The following is a 24,318-nucleotide window of genomic DNA, read 5'->3' as shown; positions in this document are numbered from 1 at the left end:
TAAGCTCTTCACACATCCTTTCACTCATTTACTGAGCAAAGACAGATGAGATAAATACTACTGTAACAAACTTCATACAGTCTCTGAAGCGTCTCTCTGGAGAAGTAATGCTATAACAATAATCAGCTTAGGGACTCTCTGCTCCTCAGAGTGAATGAAATAGAATATGACACACTTATTGCTTCCCCATTGCAAATCAGCATGATATCCGCAGAGGCCTAGTTTTTGGTAAGCCACTTTTGAACACACTCATCTGGTTTTGACTTGAGTGCTCAGTTATGCACTGAGATATCCAAACCTGAAAGGAAAAGGTGTATATACTGTAGCTTCAAAAAGTCACTTTTATTATCCATTGCAAAGCAGAAAAATGTAGTTTTGGGCTGGTAAGAATCCCGGTTATGAAGGCTTTGAGATAGTTGTTGAATTTCAAGTAGCAGTTAAAAAGCCCTTCTGTGCTGTAAAGTTTGCACATTTCACTTCAGGACATATCCCTGAATCTTGTATCAAGCCCACAGAAGTCTTGTTTTTACATCAGAAATGGTGTGCTATATTTCAATTCAAGCAACTCTCATGAGAAGACCAACAACGTCAAGACAGGACGCCGTGGGGTGAGTCTTGTAAGGAGTTATTAAAATTAGGGTTTCGTGTCTGGGTTATTTGTTCAAAACACCTGCTTTAATTAATTGGCTTGGCCTCCTTGGTTTAAGACGAGCTAATTAGCGGATGTTTGATAGAGATACCTGCAGGGAAAGCAGTGGTATAAATTTTCCCGCTTCTCGGTTTGTTCAGACTGTCAGTTAATTAACTCTGTTTAACCGTACATAGCGAATCAACAGAGCTAACGATCTGTTTCCGTGATTTCCAGCGTCATCATGATCAGTGCTCTGTTGATGTCGGCTGTTGTTGGGTTGAGATGGAGAGATCAAAACTTGTAACTTTTGACCTCTTACCTATTTTGCCAATTTAATTAATGTACTAGTTATGGTGACTAGTATACTGCTGTATTCTTGTAGCATGACTACAAGTGCATGATTTAAAGATGTATGTAATTTCTGCATTACTACAGACACAGAATGGAATTGCTAATGAAAAGTACTTGTAAACTATTTATTAACTTTAGTTAATTGCAGCTAATATTTAATGGACCTGTGCTTACATGAATTAACAACAAAAACAAAAACTTAAACTACAGTATGACGAATAAAACTTAATTGTACTTTATAAATGAAAATAAGGTTTTGATGTCAATTAAAACTTAACATTTATTAATTTATAATATAAATACGTTTTAAAATGAATGCAAAATATTTTTAACACTTCAAATGACTAAGTCATTTATCCTCTTTGTGGAGCTACTGTAAATTTTCGTTTATACTTGCATGATCTCCTGAGCTCACTAAATAATACTTATGAGTATTTGCTAACAGGCAAATAGTACAAACACAAATGTTACATCCAATTTAACAAGCTACAGCACAGGGTATATATCAACGGCTGTTAAATATGAAGCGACTATCATTTCAAACTGGCTGTTTGTTCAAACCTTGAGCTGATGAATCTTTCAGCAGCAGGGACTAGTGTGCGCTGGATGACAGCATAGGTTTTGGACGGATGTTTCACAATAACATTTAATCTTAAGGTAACACATCTTCATTTTGTTTTCAGGTGTGATGTTTGTGTCAGGTTAGCAATTAAAGTCTTGCTGAAAGGCTCATGGTGAGATATTTTAGAAAAATATTCTCAAATCAAAATAAATGCGATATATATAATACATATTTTTTTTCCCTTTTCATGTCTTCATGAGTGTCTTAAATTTTAATTTATTCATTTTTTTTATCTGCATATTTGGAGGGTGGGGTGGGGGTCTTCTGTGGAGACTTCTCGCTTATGGACAAAAGCATTGGAGCATAATCAAAAAGCACTGCTCTGTCCTCTGGGTAGTGCATGCAAGCATTAAGATTCTTAGCACCACTTGAGTCTAAGTGCTTCTGCGTCACAGTAGGGGAAGAAAATAGAGGCAGATTCTCCCACACTGCCTTCTAAATAAATCATTAATGGTTTGTGATCTCAGCAGTACTGTGTGCATTGAGAGATTCCTTTTTTAACAGGTTGGATGACAATATCTTTTTTTGTGGATTATTGCATTTAAACCATAGATTACAGTGTTTTCTCAAAGAAACAAACTCATTTTCTTTACTTTACAATAGCATGATGCATATGAGATGACAATTTGATAATTAATATTCACTATTGTGATTAATTGGTAATAATTGGTTAAATAATCTTCTTAGTCTTTCCGTCCAGAGACTAAATGCCCCACAGTGCAACTACAGGAGATGATGCCAGATAGGCCTACTGCTTACAATAATAACCAGAGTTATTACTAGTTGCTTATTTGTATGCATATTGGCTGTTTATTGGTACTTATAAAGCACATATTGATGTCTCATTCTGCATTACCATGTTCTAGATCCCTCAACCTTTTCTAATAAATAAACGTTACCCTACTGACTATTAATAAGCAGCAGGTAAGAGTTTATTGAGGCGAAATGTCATAGTTAGTTATCTATTACTAATAGGCTAATAGTTAGATAACAGTGAGAACTGGTCCCTAAATGAAATTGTGACCAAAAAGGTATGCATAATACAGAACTTTTAAATATAGACAATTCCGAAATACAACTGGGCTTTTATTTTGAAGTGATTGATTTACTATTTACAGCTGCTCAATAAAAAACATATGCACTCTTACAATGACAAATTACAATCTAAACACCAATAATTTATGAAAAGTAAAAACTACACAAATCACTTGGAATAAATGTGGGCTGTTCTTTTTAGTGAATACCAGCTTTCACATTGGTCTTTTTATCACATTAAATGATCATATGGATTCCGAAGATTCTGAATATAGCAAGCTGTATACATACATTCATAGGACTTTTGTGCCATTTTATAAAGATGACAACTGCCGTGCCTATTCTAATTTTGTGTTCTACAGAAAAAAGAAAAAAAGTTATTGAATAACTTTTAGAACTAGTCTTTTAATATTTGAAGGAAAGACTTTGTGAACAAAACAAAATAAAAAGCCTATCTTGGTCATACTACAGTATGTATGATAGCCATTTACAATCTATTTTTGTGGTTTTTCATTAAATTCTGAGAATGGCTTTTCCTCAGTGTGCCAGTACCTTTGCGTGCGGCTGCTGAAAGGTGACTCTTGAATTGTTGGCCAGGGCAGAGTACCTCAACAGGTTGGTGGGAGTGGCTGGAAATCTGTGTAAACTTCCTGTCTGGCTTTGTAGGACAGACGAGAAGCAGATATGCACGGTGTCCTTCAGGGCTTTCAGTTGTGACTCCTGCAACAAATTAATAGAGTCAACTCATGAGAATAAAGGGCGAATGTTTATCACACTGTCATCTTATCCTTTTGTCCTCAAAGCATGTATCGGTAGCACTTTATTTTACAGTCCTGTTCCCCATGTACATACTATGTACTTATTATAGTAAATACAATAACTATGTAGTAACTAGGTACTAACCTACCCCTAAACCTAACCCTACCTCATGTAGTTACCTTGTATTACCAGAACTTTCTTAGATAAATACACTGTAAGTACACTATAAGTACATGTTAGTACACATACTGTAAAATAAAGTGCAACCCATGTATCTGTTCATTTGCTTCCCTGGCCTAATAAGATAATAGATTTTATTCTCAAAGTTTACAAGATAGCAAAAAGAGAAAACAGTAAAGCTGATCTGCTCCTGACTCACCTTATCCAGCGCTGCCTTCTCCAGTTCATCTTTGGCTACTTTGAGTTTATTCTCCAAGTCCATCAGTTGCTGACCCTGGAAAGAAGAGGCATTGACCCTCTTATCATCTTACCAAACTGACATAAGCCTAAATTCAAACTATATAAGTGGTTTCCAGAAGTCTAGAGATGCTTATGTTTATTATTTATAATATATATATATATATATATATATATATATATATATATATATATATATATATATATATATATATATATATATATATTTTCTTTTTTTTTATGGATCATTAATAATAACTGTGGGTTTATATAATGATTAAGAATGATTTACAGAGTGGTTTACAGAAAGCATTTTGAGATTCAATGGGAGAGGAATATGGCCCATGTAACAGATTTTCTTATTTGATTGGACCTAAAATAAAGTATGAATTGGTTAAATATTTATTTTGGGACCTAGTGCTTCTCTGTTTTGAAAATCTTAAATTGGCTGTTAATTTCAAGGTTTAAATTATAATTGAATCCTGCATTTCAATGTGGTCACAGACATTGTGGAAAATGAGCAAACTAACCAAAGAACCACAGTTTCTTTCCTGCTAGACGTATCTTTAGATCTTTACAGATTTATTTATATATAATATATTTTGGGTAGCATGAACACTAATGTGAAAGCTTGTATAATTGAGCGTGATGCTCTTCATTCAGCCAGAACTATATAAAGACTTGCCCTCAGTATGTCATTAGTTTAGTTTCATAAATGTTGCTACATGACTGTGATGCTGTTTGTGCAGTCAACAACAGACTCGTTGAGATGTAAACAGGTGATACAGATTGCCCATCTGGGATGATTAGCACACGTTATCTGGGATATGAAAAGTAGCACGCTTGGATATAAGAGAGAAATTCTATATTCATATTTTACACAGTTAACTTAAATGTTCACACAAATGTTTAAATATGAGTACACATCCAAAATCTAACATGAACAGGCCATGATTTAGCATTTTCACAAGTTTGAATGTTATGAAAAATGAAGAGTCATTTAGTTTGTGCTAAATAGCCATTCATTTGTGAAAGGCTTTTTAGAACGAGGTGAACATTTTTGAAACCACTAAAGCCTTCAGTTTTGAGCAAGAAACTAAATCAATTTAGGACACATCAGTCTAAAGAAAAATAGCTCTTAGTGTTTTTCCCAGTGACTCAGTGGTTAATACACAGCAAAACACAAGTAGTTTAGAAGTGAAAATAAGGTTTATATGGCTGGCTGGATAAGCCAAATAAATCTTTAATATTTCATTCTGTGTTACATTATAAATGCACTTGTGACTCCAAATGAATGTTCAGTGTTATATACTGGCTGACAAAAAGCATTGTGGGATATTTTTATTTTGTAGTGTGGTTTGTTTTCAGTCACTATAATGTTGCCACAATCACAGTAAATTGTGGAACATCCTAATTGCTAGTTAAGCAGATGCCCCCAAAAATTGTTTTCTAAGTATAATTAAAGGAAAGAACATTGCAATCATTCTGATTGTTTCATATAACAAGCTATTATGTCATTGTGGTCACAATTTAATCTTCAATCTATTTGTAATTTTTTTCCAGACTTTAAAGAACAAAAGAGTAGAGCCCCCATAGCGATGGATCACAAAAGCTGAATCTTAAACAAGAAATGCCTATATTGTCTCAGGAACCGAAGACAACTGATTGTAGATCAGGTGATAAAGGACAACTACTGTACAAAGCAAATGCTAATGCTTTATATCAATAAGTTTTGAATAAACAGCAGATCTGCACAATATGTAACAGTCTATAAATAATTTGACATAAACGTGCATAATCAAGGGACTTTACCCCAATACAAAAAGACATGATTGTGATAAATGGCAGCATTTGGAATAAGAAAAAGAAAAATCCATTTAATTCTGGCTATATCTGGGGAAAATACCTTGGCAAAGCAATCTTGCTCATTGTCCTTCTCTAGCTTTTTGCCACGCTAGCCAAAGCCTCTGAATATTCGTCCTTTGCTTCCCATTACCGAACAATGCCTTTTCAAACCTGCTCATACTTAAATGGCAACTCTAGACTCAGAAAAGAACTTCTTTAATCATGAATGCAAAAGGAGGAAAGATAATCTTCCTACAGTACATCGATTTCAAACAGGGGAGGCAGAAATAGATGTACAGCCCAGATAAAAACACATTAGAGGAAGGTAAGCCCAGATTGGATATTGTTCTTTGAAAAAGTTTGCATCACAGAGCAGGCGCCTCAACTAACAAAAATAAGCATTCATATTCTTTCTTGAAAATAGACATGTGCTAGCCTTTCTTCATGATTAAGAAACAATCATTTGAAAGTGAGGCACTTTGTGTGAAAACCCAGTGTTTATATGATGGTACCAAAGGGCAATGTGCTGGAAATATCAGCTGACATTTTCCCATCTAACACTGCAAATAAAGGAGGAAAGGTCAACCTGCATGGCAGGAAAGGTCACTGTTTTTACATGAATCTTCACTCTCATCTCACATGAAAAGGTCAAACCATTCAATTAGTATGCAGATATTACTCCTAATTTGTATTATTGTCACGCAAAACACAGATTATTTTTTTACAAGGTAATAATATGTCACGGTATTACACAATATTAAATTCTCAGCACAATTAAAGCATCTAGTGTGTCCTGACTGACTGACATGGTAAACTGAATCAGAAATATCTTGTATATTGTTACAGTAACAAGACAACACAGACTTTGAGCTTCAGAATTGTGTTCAAACCGCTCAGGTAAAATCATCTTTTCAAGAGGCGCCAAAGCCCCTGCGCACCATGGAAGGGTACAGTAATGACACAAGCTTTTTGTTTGGTTCTTACCTTAAAAATTAAATCCTTTTTGCCATACCTCAGTTCTTTCAGTTGGGCTTGGATTTTTTTGGACTGCAAAATGAAGATAAGAGAGAATGTTTGTTAGCTTATTCAAATAGTAAAATTGGTTTTAGATTGTGTAGCAGGCTTTTTGTGGCCGCGCCGAAGTGTTCCTTTGTGAACGTTTGCTGGGCAAAGCTCCAATCCAAAAGAGAGACCTTCACTGAACAAGAAAATATAAACTCTTCCCTTCAGTGGACTGCAGGGACCACTCCATGACGCAAACACATTAACACATCAACACCCAGGCATACACGCTAGCACAATTACACTCACTCCATGGTATGGTACTGTCTTGGCTTGCTGCCTGTGGATTGCTGCCACAGTTGTAAACATTTACAGACACACACATTCACACACATGCACACACACACATACACTCCTTTACTCTATACCCTCAGTGTCTTCAGTGTCTTCAGTAATCTCTTAGTAACTGAATTAACCTCCACAAAACTATTGAGACATCATTACTCTCTCCCCCTTACAGACGCAAAGTCAGGATGCCAATACACTTGCATTTATTTGTCTACCTTCCCAGTTTTCTAGCTTGGAATATTGGAGTAGAATGTTGAGTTTATTGCACTTAACCAACCATGTTGGTTGCACCTAAATCTAGCCAACCTAGAAAAAATGTGTGTATAAATACTGGTTCAGGTATTTTTTTTATATATAAACTTGATTGTGAAAGAATGCAACAATAAGTTTTAAAAGTGTCAGTTTAGACAATTATAATGCTACAAAAGGCTTAATTCAAATAAATGAACTTCCTATTTATCAAAGAATCTTTATATATATATATATATATATATATATATATATATATATATATATATATATATATATATATATATATTTAATTTTTTTTTTTTTTTTTTTTTTTTTTCAACATTGATAATAATGCTTCTTGAACACCAAATCAGTATATTAGAAAGATTTCTGAAAGATCATATGACACTGAGGACTGGAGTCATGACTGATGAAAATTCAGCTTTACCATCTATATATATATATATATATATATATATATATATATATATATATATATATATATATATATATATATATATATATATATATATAAAATTAAAAACAATAATTGTTTTAAACTGTAATAATATTTCATAATATTACTGTTTTTACTGTATTGATAAAATAAATGCAGCCTTGGTAAACATTTTTTTAAATTTCGAAGATTATTAAGGTATGATTTGCAATAAAAGAACATTGTAGTCTTTCTACTTCAACAGTTTAATTCAGTATGTTACTTGTGGTTTCTTCATAATTAATTGTAAGTGTGAGAGAAAACCTTCTGTAAATAATCATTAAACATAATTTTTTAATAAATTAATCCTAAAATAATATAATTATACATTTATAGAACTTGCATTCAAAATCAAGCTCAAAAATCTCAGGGTTGCATGTTAATACGCATAACGCTTCCGCGAGGAGCAATATTATTTTGGGTTTGAATAGAAATGCTGCAGTATTTTCAACAGTGTTTGAGTGCACAACATACCTCCTCTGCATGTATGTCACAGAGCTTGTTCCCAGACAGAAGTTTATTCTTCAGGCTTTTATTCTGCAAGACAGGAAAAGGCAATAAATAGAGAAATACTGTACAGACGGCTTTGTAACATCAAGCATGAAACAAGCCCCGACGTCTTGCTTTATCTAGGTAAATACACTCAATTTAATGGTAGCCCTGTCCTTGCAGACAAAGCAATGCTTCAACTCTTTCCATAGAGCTCATTTTGACAGTTCCCTCACAAGCTTATTGGAGCTCAAGGTGACCCAGGAGTATATGCCCCATTTCTGTAATAACCTGCAGTGGACGTCTTTATGGAAATAGATGATGCTAGATTAAGAATCAATACAGAGATGATGGTGGTCTTGAGTTTAATCTAGTGCTTTTCTCCACCTCCTCTTTTTGTCTTTCTCTCTGTTTGTGTCCTTTTGCTTTTATTTTTTTCTCTCATTATCTCTCTCTCTGCCTCAATTTCTCACTTCCTTTGTCTCTGTGTTGCTCTCAGATGCAAATCTATACGCTTTTAGTGGCAATGTCACCCAGTTTCAGACCCACCAGGATTTCGAAGGACTTTCTGATGATAATTGGGCCCCCCAAAAATTACTACATTTTCAGAGGCTTTTCTCTAAAATTGCGACTCTACTTGTTTTTGTTTTTGGTTTCGGTGTTGTTTTGCAGTTAAAACCCAGCAACCATCCTGCAATTAGTGTTAGTGACAATAGAAGTACAATTACCTGTAATTATTTTAGTGCATAATAACAGAACATGCAGTATGCATTCAAATGTTAAGACAACAATGATGCAACAGTATTTTTGTATTCAGCATAAACAAAACCAGATTGTGTCCATGGAGTAATCATATTAACAAAACCTTTTTAGTAATTAACACAACTGGATAATTAGGTTCTTAGATTTCTGGTAATAAGGTTCTTGAGAGACAAAATTAACACAAGCAATATGTTTTGACGCATGTCATACATCACCAGCAAAAATGTCTTTAGTAACTGGGACCTCATGTTAAATACCATTCAAAAATAAGCTTTTTCATTCAATTCATCGATCGATTAATTGATTGCTTTCTTTCTTTTTTCTTTTTTTTCTGCAAAGGACAAATTAAATTTTTTATATCAAGCACAGCAACTGTTTTCAACATTGATAATAATAAGTAATGGTTCTTGATCACCGAATCAGCATATTAAAAATGAGTTCTGAATTATCATGTGACACTCACGTTGAGTAATACCTTCTGAAAGTTCAGCTTTACCATCACAGGAATAAATCACATTTTAAAATATATTTAAATTGAAATAATACAGTATTTTACAATATTACTTACATATACACACATATACCAACTTACTGATGTTAATCTAATGGAGTCAGTTAATAAGAAATGTCTTGTATTTCTGTGTGATATTTATGTGAAGATCAAGGGCACATTTCAAATAGCATTTTGAAGGGCACTGCAGGAATGGGACACTTTTTATAGGGTCATTCCAAATGAACATGAGTAACTGCAGAAGACACAAACAGACAATATTGGATGCTGAAGATTTATTTGTCTCAACAGTTTTAACCGCTAACATGAATTTTGGTGCTGTGCTGTAAAGGGTTTTTCCCGCATTCTGTTTAAAAATTAAGAGGCAGTGACGTTGTATAGAGTGCACATATGCGAAACATAATGAGACGCCCTTCAGAGAGTTGATTAGCTAACATTGCACTTATCCCCCTCAAATTTGTATTTAAAATAAATAAATATTTGATAAAAATGGGAGCAAATGACACACCACCACAAATAAAATGGGGTCTGAATTTACTTCATGTGATCGCAAAATTCTAATATTTCAATGCATTTCTCTAACTAAAAGCAGTTTTGATTGAATTGAACTAAATTACAGAATTCATTCATGTGGGGAGTAAAAACATTGAGGATTTTCACTTACTTCCACCAAGTGAAGTTTGACAGAAAATTTCAAAACAACTAAAAATGGCAAAGCCATTATCTCAGCAGAACACTTGCTTTTCATACCATATGTTCGTTGCTTCCGTCATTAAATTAACGCTGAAAGTTCAACAGGCTCTTTTCTACTTTTATTGTAATTACAACACCTGCTGTGTAACGAGTCACAGTGGCCCTCACCAACAAATTGACTTGGAAATATATAATAGCTGGTGGAACACAGAGGTGTTACATTAAAGTGACTGTGAGAGAAAGAGAAAGCATAAGAACGGAGAAAGGAAGGAAGGGACGTTCTGAGAGCAAGTGAAAGAGTGTTTGAGGTAATGAAGCAGAATAGCATTGCAATACGATTCAATGAGGTGGAATTGGCTGAGTGTCAAATCCACACACTTGCATTTCTACCCCTCTCTGAAGAAGAATGAGTACCCAAGTCTATAAGAAAAGTGGCAGCTGTCATTAAAAGTGACATGTGGTTGGCCTGCTAAAGACTGCAATGACACAAGGATCCACCCAAGCAGATAGGGCACAGTGCAGTCAAGACGCTTCAAACAACAGCCTTGAAAATAGTCAGATTTGAACACTATAGCCTTAAAGGGACGGTTCACCTAAAAATCAGAATTCTGTCATCATTTATTCAGCCTCATGTTGTTTCAAACCTGTATGAAATTCTGTATTCTGTAGAACATAAAAAAAGTTATTTAAAAAAATAATAATAATAATAAAAAAAAAAAAAACAGTTTTTAGTCCTTACAATGAAAGCCAATGACATCCAGAGTTGTCATCCAGGTTTAGATCGACATGAGGGTGAGAAAATTATGACCAAATTTCCTTTTTTAGTTGAACTAAATCATTTTAATTATTGCTTTGTCTTTTCATACCCTATTTAGTGAAACTATGATGCTAAATCGAGATATAAGCAAAATTCAATATTGGGTTAAGTGATATAACCTGGCAAATAAATAGTTATTATGCCGTCATCATCTACGACTTTAGTTGTACCAAGGGACAGTTTCCATTTTATGTTTAATTAAAAGTAATTTCACCATAGATGTTACCTTGCACAACACTGCAAACTACAGTAGTTAGAACATAACATCATGCCATTTTTAGATTTTTTACATTAATTTACGACCCACCATTGAAAAAAGAAACTGCTGTGGCTGGTGATTGTTTTCTTTGATGAATGAAAGCATTTAATGTTGTTTCATTTTATTTTATTTTATTTCACATTTAATCTCACATAAATGCTGCTATTAAAAATTAAAAAAAGTATATTTATTTTATGTTCTGAGGAATAATTTATATCCAGAATAAATACATTAATAATACTTCCTAAAAATAAATAAATAAATAAATAAATAAATAAATAAATAAATAAATAAATAAATACATACATACATACATAAATAAATAAATAAAAATAAAACCGTACCTCTTGCTGAAGGTCTTTGATGATTTTGGTCTTCTTTTCCATCTCCATCTTTAAGAACTTTATCTGCATGGAAGGGAGAGGGGAGGGAAATTTGCATATTAAAGCCCCAGCAGCATTTTTTACAGAAAAAGCATCAGAAATTGTGGATGATTATCTTATTTAAGTAAAAAATGTTTGCCGTTAAATGGACACTACCATTCAAAAAGGGTTCTCAAAATTGTAATGTTTTTGAAGTCAAACAAAAAACAGTAATATTTAAGAAATATTTGTATTTTATTTTACAAAGTGTTTTCCATCTAAATAATTATTATATATGTTTTATGTTTTCATATATTCTACCCTTTATGCCATTTATTATTTGTGTGGAAAATGTGATACTTTTTTATAGGATTCTTTGATTTGACAAGATCCAAAGAACGAAAGAATCAATTTAATGTACCCTTGCTGAATAAAAGTATTATATTTATACTTCAATAAATAAATACAAATTTATGAATAAATAAAAACTTACCGACCAAGAACCTTTGCACAGTAATTTACAGTATGCAAAAATAAATAGTAAAAATTGCACAGTTATCATTGTAATTTAATTTATTTGATTATTCAGAGTGGTATATACATTTTATTTATTTTAATTTATCACTTGTTTGCAGGCTTGATTTGGGGATTTACAGATTTAAATAATAAAGAAAGAATGAAATTAAGTTAGATCAGATTGCACTGTAAATTTGCTGTGTAGAACTGCAATGTAAATTCATGAAAAACCTCAATCATGTTTACCCCTGGTGAACTGACCTCAAATGAAAAGAGAACCATTTAAAAATATTTCAACAGAAGCCTATATGGAATACAAATGTGAAAGCGAAGGTTTCCCAAAACAATCCAGAGCATGGTAAAAACAACCAAAGAAGAATCAGAAGTGTTTACAGCCCTGAGGGTGAACCACAACTCCAGTCAAATACAACGTTCCACTATTGCTCCTTATTCCTTATTCACCCAGCTCAGCCCTGAATGTCAAACTACCTCAACTTTTATTCTCTCTCTCCTGCCTTCAGCCATGGCAGGCACTGTGGAAAAATAACAACACATCTAAATACTGAGGTCGAGCAGCTGTACGCAGTTCCATACAATACGGCAACAGCGTACCTGCGGGTGTATTCATTCTGATTAGCACTTTAATTTAATTCAGTCCACAAGCTCACGTATTGATATACTGCAGTCAATGCATAGATAATATTTGCAATCTTGTTTTTTTGGATTACAATAGAACAATATCTTATTCCTCATTTCCAATTTTCATGCAGCTTTGTTTGTGAACTATATGGAATCTGAGTATAAATTAAGGGAATGTCTTGACTAAACATGTTTTGATTTGTCAAATCACATTCAGGTTCATGATTAATTTCATTTGGGTTTCTAAATTAATCTTGAAAGACAGTTCACCCAAAAATGAAAATGCTGTCATAATTTATTCAGTATTATGCCTTTCCAAACAGTTTTAGTTACCAATGACTTCCAATGTATTGACAAAAATATATTATCTTAAATTCTCTTTATAGGTTCATTCAATGCTGCCTCCTTCTTTGAGCTCAATACAGATTTCTTTCACTAAGAGTGGTTTACGTCCTCAGGGCTCTGAACCTCACAGCGGACTTCCTATTAAAGCAGAAACTTGGGTCGGAGGAATGGATGGTGAAGTTGGAGGTATATCGCAGAAATTGACCAATGTCCCCTTTGGTTCTCCCAATGTCACCTGACACCTCGGAGAATAGATGCTTTTGCTCACTCGTTGTCAGATGCATTTCCTTCGATCAAGCTGATTCCGCCAGTCTTCTGCAGAATGAGGGAGTGCAGAATCCACCTCCTGTTGATAGCCCAATCCCAGATGTGGTTCTCGGAGCTAGTTCGTCTTCTAGAGCATACCCCATGGGAGATTCCAACCGGAAAGACCTACTGTCTAAACTCCAGGGCAGGATCTGGCATCCTCTGCCCAAGATTTTTAGGCTTTGGGTGTGGCTGATCAAGGGCGATCAGTTGAGATTTCTGGTCTATTCCTTGTGAATGCTCAGGAAACCATTGGTAATGCTAGGGCTCCTTCTACTATGAGGCTTAAGTGGAAGGTTTGTGAGTCATTGTGTTCGGCTCATGCATTTATGCATGGGGTTAGGTGTTTGAGGCCAGCACAACCTGGAACTTTTCTAATGTCCTGGAGGTCTTATTGGAATTGCTTTTTGAGTCTTTGGAGTCACCTCCTGAACAAATTCTGGCCCTTAAGGTGACGCTCCTGTTGGCGTTGGCTTCTATCAAATGCTTAGGTGATTTGCAGACTCTCTCTTTTAGCGAGTCATGCATGTAGTTTGCTCTGGGCCTTGTTAAGGTACTCCTACAGCCCAGGTGGTTATGTCCCAAAGGTCAACGTCATTTCGCTCTAAGGTGGTCATGCTTCATCCCTTCTATCCTCCTCCTTCTGCTTCTGTTGAGGATGAGAGGCTTCACCTGCTCTATTTAAAGCTCTATGTTGACCAATCTAGCCAATGGCGCAATTCCTCCCAATAGTTGGTGTGTTTTGGTGCTGGCCACAGTGGGCTCACCACATCAAAACATAAGATTTCTCATTGGGTAAGCGATGCTATCTTACTTGCATATAAGATGTGGTGTCTCTCTTCACCACTAAGTACTGGAGCTCATTCTACCAGGAATGTTACTTCCTCTCAAGCTCTTTTCAGAGGAGTTCTCCTGGACGATATCTGTGTGCTGGCAGGACGGTCCTCTGCTCACACTTTTATCAGGTTTTATATCTTGGATTTAGATGCAGCTCCTGGATCCTAGATTATCTCAGTTTGAACCAGCCGTTTGACCTGGTTTATTTTTCATTGGGCCAGATATGGCAGTGCTTAGCTTTGCGAGTGCTACGCAGGGTTGAGTAAACATTTGAAAGAGAATTACTCAGGTTACTCGCATAACCCATGTTCTCTGAATAGGGAATGAGATTACGTTCACTGCCAAGCTCCTCGTGCTACAGACAGGACTTCTTTGGCAGGAAATCTGAGGAGCGAATGGCGTGGTTGTTAATATTAGAATGGGTGATATACTGATGTTGAGGTGGCGCCTGCGCCATCAGCCAGTGAATTGGTGGATTCCATTAGGGCTTCAGACAATCAGCATTCCCATTGTGTCTCATCTATAGAGCAGCTCATTCCCTATTCAAAGAACATCGTTTCAATGTTTTTGTCCACATAATGGAAATCAGGGGGTGCCAAAACATCACTGGAACAATCATTGTATGGAACAAAAAACACTAAGAGATTTTTTGTTTTACAGAAGAATGTCAATGACATGAAGCCTCATGAACATGAAACATAAAAAAATATATGATGGAAGATTTTTTTATTTAAAAAATAACTTTTCCTTTAAGAAGATAAAACTCTCTTTAGAGCATGAGTTTTGAATATGCAGTTTTAAAAAGCTGATATGGACTTTGTTCATCTTACCAAAATAGCCTCAGGAAAATCCTAACGGGTCAACATAATAGCTAGATAATAAAAAGGTTGTCATAAAAAGACACTTACAGGCAAACAAAAGATCACTGGGCCGTTTCACAGCGGTGTAAAATGTTAACATACCCCAGACTGACCGGCAACATTCTTGCGGTTTGTGAATATATCTGGGGTTGTGAATCGGCTTTGCTATCTGGAATTGGTGTCAATTGGTGGTTAACTGTTCATAGAATGGAAAGAATGGCCAGAGCTGATGAAATGCTAATTCTCAGTGATTCATTCTCATTCCGAACACGAGCCACTGTGCCTCTATTCCCCGCAGTACTGCACGCAGCCACACACAGAGATGAAACAAGAAAAGTTGCATGCAAATAAGTGTGTATCTTCTACAGAGTTAGAAAGGTGCTTCCTACAGTTTTCCATAATTACTGTAACATAACACTTCCAGACCTAAAGGTAAATGCTTAAAATAGAAGAGACTCTCTCTGGACATTCAATGTCATCGCACTGACTTTAATGAGGATTCCTATGTTTTCCTGGTAATGACTTTAGACAGGGGTACGTAAAGAGGATGATGTGGTGACGCAGCATAATGAATTAAACAATCAAAATGGTTAAGTCGTGAAATTTCACGAAACATGCTTTAATGCAGCAATAAATAAAAAATAAATAAATAAATAAACTTTTTTTGGTTGTTTTATTTCAATTTAATCTATCTCTCTCCCCCAAATTTCAAGGGTGTTAAAATATAAATTTGCCAGTATTCCTATATATTGGTCTTGTCAAGAACCCAGAACTTTTAGTTTCTCCTATAATAAATCCTTTAACATTCATGGAAACTTTCCATCGCACAAAAAGTTTCTTTAGATTTTCTAAAAGCTCCTTTTAAGAACAGTTAGCCTGAAAAGTTATTTGGGGAAGCTAACATGGTTCTTCTGTGGCACCACTGTGAAACCCCCCTGTTGAAACTTTACTATTGAGAGATAGTCAATGGACAAATAAAATCAATGATTCTGTGAGTAAACAAGTAAGTGGCAAAATGCTATAGGCCATTATCCTTAGTATTTTGAGACAGTCTCTAAAGGCTGAGTTTATGTGAGTAGTAGTTTGAGTGGACTGTATTTATACAGTTTAACGCATCAGTGTAAAGGGTCTCACTGTGGCCTGCTGTTTCTCTGTACGTTCAGCTGCATCATCCAGTTGTTTCTGCAGAGCTGCCTGGAGTGACTTCATCTCATCCCTGTGAATGAGACCCATAGAGAGAGAGAAGAGAGAAAGAGAGAGAGAGACAAATGGAAAACAGTGAGTAAGAGTGCATAGGGGAATAGTGATCACAATGGCCACTCCAATGGCTTACTTTTATCTTATATGTCTTACACACATTCTAAATCACATTTAATGTCATTTCTGAACATGAGCACAACAGAAATGCATAAACTAAAATGGATAACAAATCACTGAACAATATCTATAAATAATATTGATGACATATAAATGACAAATATGTTAATTAATACACCGTATCATATTATGCAGGGTTTGCCCATGGTATACTCGCTATTTTTTTCTTTAAAATGAGTAATGATTGAAGACTAAAATCTAACCAGCTGCACTGTGATGTTCAAAACTAAAATCTGCACTTATAAACTGTTGCTCTTTTGTTAGTTTTGACTGCTTTTATCATCTTTATTTGTAAGTCGCTTTGGATAAAAGTGTCTGCTAAATGACTAAATGTAAATGTAAAATTCACTACTTATCTACGTTGTTTCCCATTAGAACTGTTTAGACAGTTTACTATAATCTTGGAGTTGTTGCTAACTAAATGCTCAGAAGGAAAAGAAGCATGCAAAAATTGTATTCGGTCTTTCAAACATTCTTGATAGAAACAGACTTATTAAACTAATAACTGGAGATAAGCAAGGATGAGGGGGCAAGCTTGGTATTAACTAACTTTTTGTCCCTATGGTGAAACTCACCAAACTTTGCATGCATGCAGGGTCTGTTGCTAATTGCATTCTCTGTAATTTTAGGATGGATGGGATGTATTGTTGCCTAGCAACTAGTGGACAAATTTGCAATATTCATAACATCAGCCCCACTACACTGTTTGAGCTCAAAACTTAATATTTCAAATGAGAGTCACTCTCATTAAAGGAAACAAATCTGCCTCAAGGACCACCAAGTTCCACAATTAAGATATATTTTTTTAATTATTTGACATTTCAGGCAAAACCAGAGGCTAAAAACTCATTGAGAACTGCTCATCCAATTGATCACATTTTGACATGTCATCTTTGGAAATGTCTTTCATATGTTTACAAAATTTAAACAGATTGGCATTGATGGATCTAGAAATCAAAATGTAAGATTGTCAGTGACCCTCCATCTTCACAAAAGGCCACTGAGGGTGCAAAGCCGCCACAAGGGCACTACTCATAAGGACCGTTTGAATCATAAAATGACAAAAAGGTCACCCTAAACAAATTTCACAGACACATGAAGGTAAGATAACTGCAAGCCTGCATAAAGTGCACCATTTGGGTCAAGGCCCTTTCTCTTTTATCTTCTTTATGATGTCTTTTTATGCCTGCTGGATTCTATTAATTGCTGCTTGCAGCCTCATTTTAAAGTTTATTTTTAGTTTAATGGGACATAATAGCAACACTTATTATTGCTTGTTAAATGACTCCTTACTATCAGCATGTGAATTATAAAATACATATTCTGATGTAAAGTTGGACCCAGATGTCTAAGACTGCCAGTGCTTTTATTTTGCATTTAATCTAATATAATTTTATATTTTAATTTTCTTATTATGATCATGACAACAATTTTAATGAAAAGCAGAATTTAAATGAACATAATTCCAGATTTTTTTTTAGAAAGAGTTAAAAATCTGATAACAAAATATTCAACCCAGGGCCAGGGCACAATTTCTGCAAAATAATATGTGACGGTGGACCACAAAACCAGTCTTAAGTGTCAATTTTTCAAAATTGAGATTTATACATGTACATTATACATTATACATTTAAATATCTGAAAGCTGAATAAATAAGCTTTCCATTGATGTTTGGTTTGTTAGGATCAGACAATATTTGGACAAGATACAACTATTTGAATATCTAGAATCTGTGGATGCAAAAAAAATCTAAATACTGAGAAAATCGCCTTTAAAGTTCTCCAAATTAAGAGATTAGCAATGCATATTACTAATCAAAAATTAAGTTTTGATATATTTATGGTATGAAATTTACAAAATATCTTCATGGACAATGATCTTTACTAAAAATCCTATTGATTTTTGGCATAAAAAAAAATCAATAATTTTGACCCATACAATGTTTTTTTTGGCTATTGCTAAAAACATACCCCAGCGATTTAATACTGGTTTTGTGGTCAAGGGTCACAAATTATTTTGGTTCTTGCATGTTTCGCAGCACACATCAAAGTGAAATGTCCAGTGAGTGACACTAAAACTGTGTTTGGTTTTACCCAAACATTGAGAGCCGTGACTAGTGTTTCAAAGGACTCGTACACAAGTTCTCTGCATCGCAACTTCTGTGCTCTTCCAGGTGAGCTATATCGAGCAATTTTACAGAATCCAAAAAGCCATACATACATGTCATGCAAATGTCAAAATACCTTATTTTTAAAATCATGCCCTATGGTAGAAGTGTTCTGAGGTCATAAGAAGTATCATGCTAGGAACTGTTGTAAAATATGTCTTTATTTGTGAAGAACTTGACCCTGTATTTACAATTTGTGCGAAAAGGAATATCGTCATTTTACTGTACATTTCAGTTGGGCAGTGCAGTTCTTTTTATGTATAGTCACGATTTTTCAAAAAGCTGGGATATATATATATATATATATATATATATACATATATATATATATATATATATATATATATATATATATATATATATATATATATATATATATATATATATATATATATATATATATATATATATATATACATATATATATATATATATATATATATATATATATATATATACATATATATATATATATATATATATATATATATATATACATATACATATATATATATATATATATATATATATATATATATATATATATATATATGAACTTATTCATTCACAGTAAAATGTTGTTTATTTGCAAGCTTATTACTTTGAATCCCAGATTTTCAATGTGGTCTCAGATTTTTGGACCTCACTTTATTTATGCTCCACTAAGCCTCAGAGAAACATAACCGTGTGCAGACTTGCAGATGAAATACAGCATCCATTGTCATTCTTCTGACTTGTGTAATCACAAATGTCCATGGGATGGTCTGCCTATTTCTTTTTCTACCAGGTGCATATTGTCATTTAATCAAGAGATGAAGGTCAGAAACTTCAGCACATCTGCCCTGAATTTCAATATCTGTCTGCTGTTGATTGGGGTTAAAAATAGAAGCCATTACGCACACCTGACTCTGGGGGAAATTGAATTTTGTCACTTACTCTCCACAGTCAACATGGTTGAACCTTGATGCATCCAGTCTGTTGCCATGATGCCACCACAAGTGTGCTGGAGTGCTCTGTAGTTTTCTATCACTGAAAACCCATGACCATTTAATCTGATTCAACCGAGATGGTCATAAAAGCTGTGTTAAAGAACACTGTTGCTCTTGAAACTGGGAAATAACAGTCGCCTTAGATGCATACGACAAATGGCAGAGCATATGTTTACAGGCGTATGCTTGTAAACAGTTGCTAACAGTCTGTAATTACTGATGTTGGTGTGTGAGAATGAGTAATTCATTAAAGAGTCTCTCAGAGCACTGTTTCCTTCACAGTTCATTTCATCTGAAGTTGACTGAAACACCACATGAGATGAGATACTTGTCACCAAACTAAATAAAACTAACAAACAAAAAAAGGCATTATATTAGAGTTGAATATTGACTGGTATAACACTTATAATGTTACAAAAGATTTCTATTTCAAATAAATACTGTGCTTTTGAACTTTAAATTCATCAAAGAGTGCTGAAAAACAAATACCACAGTTTCCAAGAAAATATTAAGCATACTGTTTATTACATTGCATCAGATTTGAATGTGTTTTACAGCGTTGAACATTATAACCAATCACACACGTTTCTGTTGAGCTTTTGAATGCCATATCCAATCAGAGGCATTTTGATTCGTCACTATCACCAGAACTCCGGAGTTGTTCAGAGCGTACTATTATTGACTGAATTCTGAATCTGCACTCAGCATAAACAGAAAACTGCAGGAGAGAGATTTACTGTGCAATGTAGGCAGCTTCAGTGATTATAACAGGAGTTTTTGAAAAGTGTGTTACCCACATCAGACTAAAGTCATGGACCGTTTCAGTATTTTTTGATCGATTTCTTTATGTAGCCTAATCTATTCTCAATTTGAATAACCATTTTGTTTTTCATTCTAATAAAATAATACCCAATGTGAAGTCTTGATTGTCTAATCTCTAAAAAGTAATCCATAAATGGTTCATGTTTTCCCCCTTTCTATTAGGCCTAATCGACATTAATGATCATTATTACAATATCAAGACTAATAATCAGCAATGATGATTTATTTTCATGATATTGCAGCTTCACCTTTTATTATTATTATTATTATTATTATTATTATTATTATTATTATTATTATTATTATTATTATTATTTATAGGCTATTTACATTATGCAACTTTTGTGTAAATGTGTGTACATGAGCAGCATATTTAAATGTATAATAAATCTAAATGCTATATCAGATGCAGCTACTGCTACACTTCTGCAGTGTAACGATGGCTTTTGTTGATTTTGGAAAAGAAAAAATAATGAGATTGGTAAGAGTCTATAGTATTATGACTGATTGAAGTAACTGGTTTATAAAACAAAAAAGGAAGAAAAGAAGTAGATACATGTAATAGTATAGTTATAAGATTTCCTGTAAGTAAAAAAATATATATATATTAATTAATGCAAATATTGCCCCTTTATTGAAAAGTAAATTCTGATGCTGGTCATACAGTATATTAAATATACACACACACACACATATATATATGCAAAAGTTTCAGGCCACTAGTATTATCACCAAAAAAAATGGTTTTAAGTCAGTTATTTCTATGTTTTGCTTTAGTGTATCAGCAGGAAATATCAGTCTACATTTCCAAACATTATTTTTGCAATTAATTGTAATAATCCAGTTAGATTTTTGTTTGTACAATGAGTCTGACAGCAGTCAGTACTGAGATCTGATCTCACAATCATCCAGTCTGTCTGGAATAACATGAAGAAACAGAACAAACTGAGACAGACTAAATCCAGAAGAACTGTCTCCAAAACGTCAAGAAACCTGTTAGCTTCAAGAAACCTGCAAAGCTACAGTACTGTGCAAAGTTTTAGGCACTTGTGTAAAAATGCTAAAACTGTAAAGTGAGGATGCTCTCAAAAACAATGCCATAAATAGATTTTATTAATCAAATTCTATTAACTTAACAAAATTAAATCAACATTTGGTGTGACCACACTATGCATTATAAAAAGCTTTTGTCCTGGTGCACTTGCACATTGTCTTTCGGGTAACTTTGCAGGCAGGTTTCTTGAAGTGTCTTGGAGACATTTCAACAGTTATTCTGGATTGAGTCTGTCTCAGTTTGTCTCGCTCCAAGGATGCACTGTCTTATTTAAAATCAAAGGTAAATACATGTAGAAACAGCACATCCTTGTGGTGCGGAGGACACAGAAGAAGCATACTCAACACTGGGATATGGAGTGACACAGAATAAATAATAATTGAATAAAGTCATTATTTTTGTTTTCTTTGCTTACAAAAAGTGTTCTTGTCGCTTGATATAACCCAGATTGCATGTCTGATGGAAGACGGAGTATTCTGACTACGACTTTTCATAACTTTTATGGACCTTGACACTGTTATTTACTTGGCATTCTATGGGACAGTCTCTAGCCTCCAGGTTTTCATCTTCAATGTCTTAAATTGTGTTCCAAAGATGAACGGAGCTTTTACGGGTTTGGAACAACATGGGGGCAAGTGATTAATGACAAAATTTTCATTTCGGGGTGGAGTAACCCTTTAATGTGCCTGCTTCAGTTTGCTGGTGATACTTCTAAATCTCAATCTTACTAAGAATTGCAGCTTTATAAGTAAGTAATTTGATTTATGGCTCAGATCAATGGCTGAGTTAATGACACAGTGGGAGATGCTTCGGGAGGACCTGCAGAGAGAGAGAGCAACAAAATTGTCCAGTGGATAAGAAAAAGTGTTTTACCTTTGCTTGTGACTAAGCTCCAGGATCCTCTGAACATCCTTCTTGGGCACAGCATCATCATTCTTAAGAGACTGTAGGGAAACAGAATGGATGTGATTTATGCTTTATAATATTGTATATTTGTCTGTGAGTGTTTGAGCTGTTTATTTTTGGATTTGACATGGCAGATGAAGCTGATACTCTCAGATCTGTTCATCTGTAAAGATATGAACAGGGTTGGGCAAAGATACATAAAAATGTATTTTGAATTAAAACATCTTAATTTAAAGTTTATCAAAATAAACTAAAGATACAGCAGCCACACCAAGTATCAAAATAAAGAACTGTATTTTTGTATTTTAAAATGCTACAAAATTCTAATGCAAGGGAGCATGAAATGTATTCATAAAACCTTCCATCAATTGACCTATTTGATCTATTCCTTCACCATTACACTGACTCGGTTAATTAAGTAAACAAAGTTTGATAGCAATAGCTTTTCTCTGCCCAAATCATGCAATAAATCTGACTTTAAAACCAATCCTAAATGTAACTGGAAGCTGTGTGGATTGGTGTGATATGCTCAGATTTTCCAGTTCTAGTCAGAATTCTGCCAGCAGCGTTCTGGATGAGCTGCAGCTGTCTAATGGTCTTGTTGGGAAGGCCGATGAGAAAACCATTACAATAGTCCGCCCTGCTGGTGATAAAGACATGAACAAGTTTCTCCAAATCTTGACTGGAAACAAAACATCTAATTCTTGCAATGTTTTTTTTTTAGATGATGGTATGCTTATTTAGTTACTGCTTTGACATGATTACTGGCACTAAGGTCTGTTTCCAGAACCACACCAAGATTCCTGACTTGACTTTTAGTTGTTTGACCCCTAGAGTCAAGGTATGCATACACATTGAGAACTTCATTTTGTTTCCAAGTGCAATGACTTCAGTTTTTTCCTTGTTTAACTGAAGAAAGTTCTGGCACATCCAAATGTTACTTTCATCTATCCATTGGCAGAGGCAGTCAATGGGGCTGTAGTCCCCATTGTAGAGCTAAGGTCAATATATTCAGCAATCAAATATATTTATTTATCAATTACTGGACACATATTTGGAAGTTGAAAACAAACATTTTAGCACTACAACAATTATTAAATGATCAATATGTTTTGATTTTAAATGTAGCCAGAAACATAATCAGAAAGTAGCAACAGAACTTGTCAAGGAGTATTAACCCAATTCCAACCACTGAATCTACAGAGGACACATACACATGTACACTTTTAATAAGTGCAATTGCACCACGCACATCACATTCAATTACTAATTAATCCATGCTTCATTTTCAACTCCAAAGTTCCAATAATTCCTGCCATTTAAAAGATGCAGATATATTTGCTTACACCAACATCGCCTATCGATGTTAACGATTTACAAAAAATTAGGTCGATTCACACTTTATATCATCGCCATGATATGTATTGTAATATTATCCAGCCCTAACATGCAGTAATGCTTTAAACACATTTGACAAGCTAGTTGATAAAAACAAGTGCTCTTTTATTCTTTCATGTTAACTGAAGGCAAATCTGAATGATGCACTATTTTAACTTTAATCAACATGTTCAATTGACCATGACATCCTCACCTTATCTTATTCCAGAAAAATCGCGTGATAAATGTTGGGGTTGAAGGGGGTGTGTCTGAACTAAATCAGCACCCTGATAAATAGGTTGACTGGCACAAATTATTTTATGCATTTTTTAAAATATGCTAATCTTAAATGTATTTAAAAACAAATTACATTAGATTTTTGGCCAAAATAGTATTAGTAATAGTATTAATAATGATATTACAGTAAGCCTGAAAAGACCAGTACATTCTTGAGAATGGTGCTTTGGTGGGGCAGTTCCAAATAATCTGTTT

General features: G+C 34.3%; 1 protein-coding gene across 1 annotated transcript in view; it reads right to left on the bottom strand.

The window, feature by feature from the left end:
• Window positions 1-24,318, bottom strand: part of LOC127933879 (leucine zipper protein 2-like) — a 96,949-nt gene that overhangs the window by 9,985 nt on the left and 62,646 nt on the right. The window contains exons 3-9 of the mRNA XM_052530929.1: window positions 22,417-22,487; window positions 16,268-16,349; window positions 11,613-11,675; window positions 8,212-8,274; window positions 6,645-6,707; window positions 3,778-3,852; window positions 3,192-3,359 (exon numbers count right to left, since the gene is read on the bottom strand). Coding sequence (XP_052386889.1) covers window positions 3,192-3,359; window positions 3,778-3,852; window positions 6,645-6,707; window positions 8,212-8,274; window positions 11,613-11,675; window positions 16,268-16,349; window positions 22,417-22,487 — 585 coding nt within the window. The remainder of the gene's footprint in view (window positions 1-3,191; window positions 3,360-3,777; window positions 3,853-6,644; window positions 6,708-8,211; window positions 8,275-11,612; window positions 11,676-16,267; window positions 16,350-22,416; window positions 22,488-24,318) is intronic.

This window comes from Carassius gibelio, chromosome A18, assembly GCF_023724105.1.
Source record: "Carassius gibelio isolate Cgi1373 ecotype wild population from Czech Republic chromosome A18, carGib1.2-hapl.c, whole genome shotgun sequence".
Taxonomy (NCBI): Eukaryota; Metazoa; Chordata; class Actinopteri; order Cypriniformes; family Cyprinidae; genus Carassius; species Carassius gibelio.
Note: the sequence above shows the minus strand (reverse complement) of the source record. Positions and strands in the feature narration are given on the sequence as shown.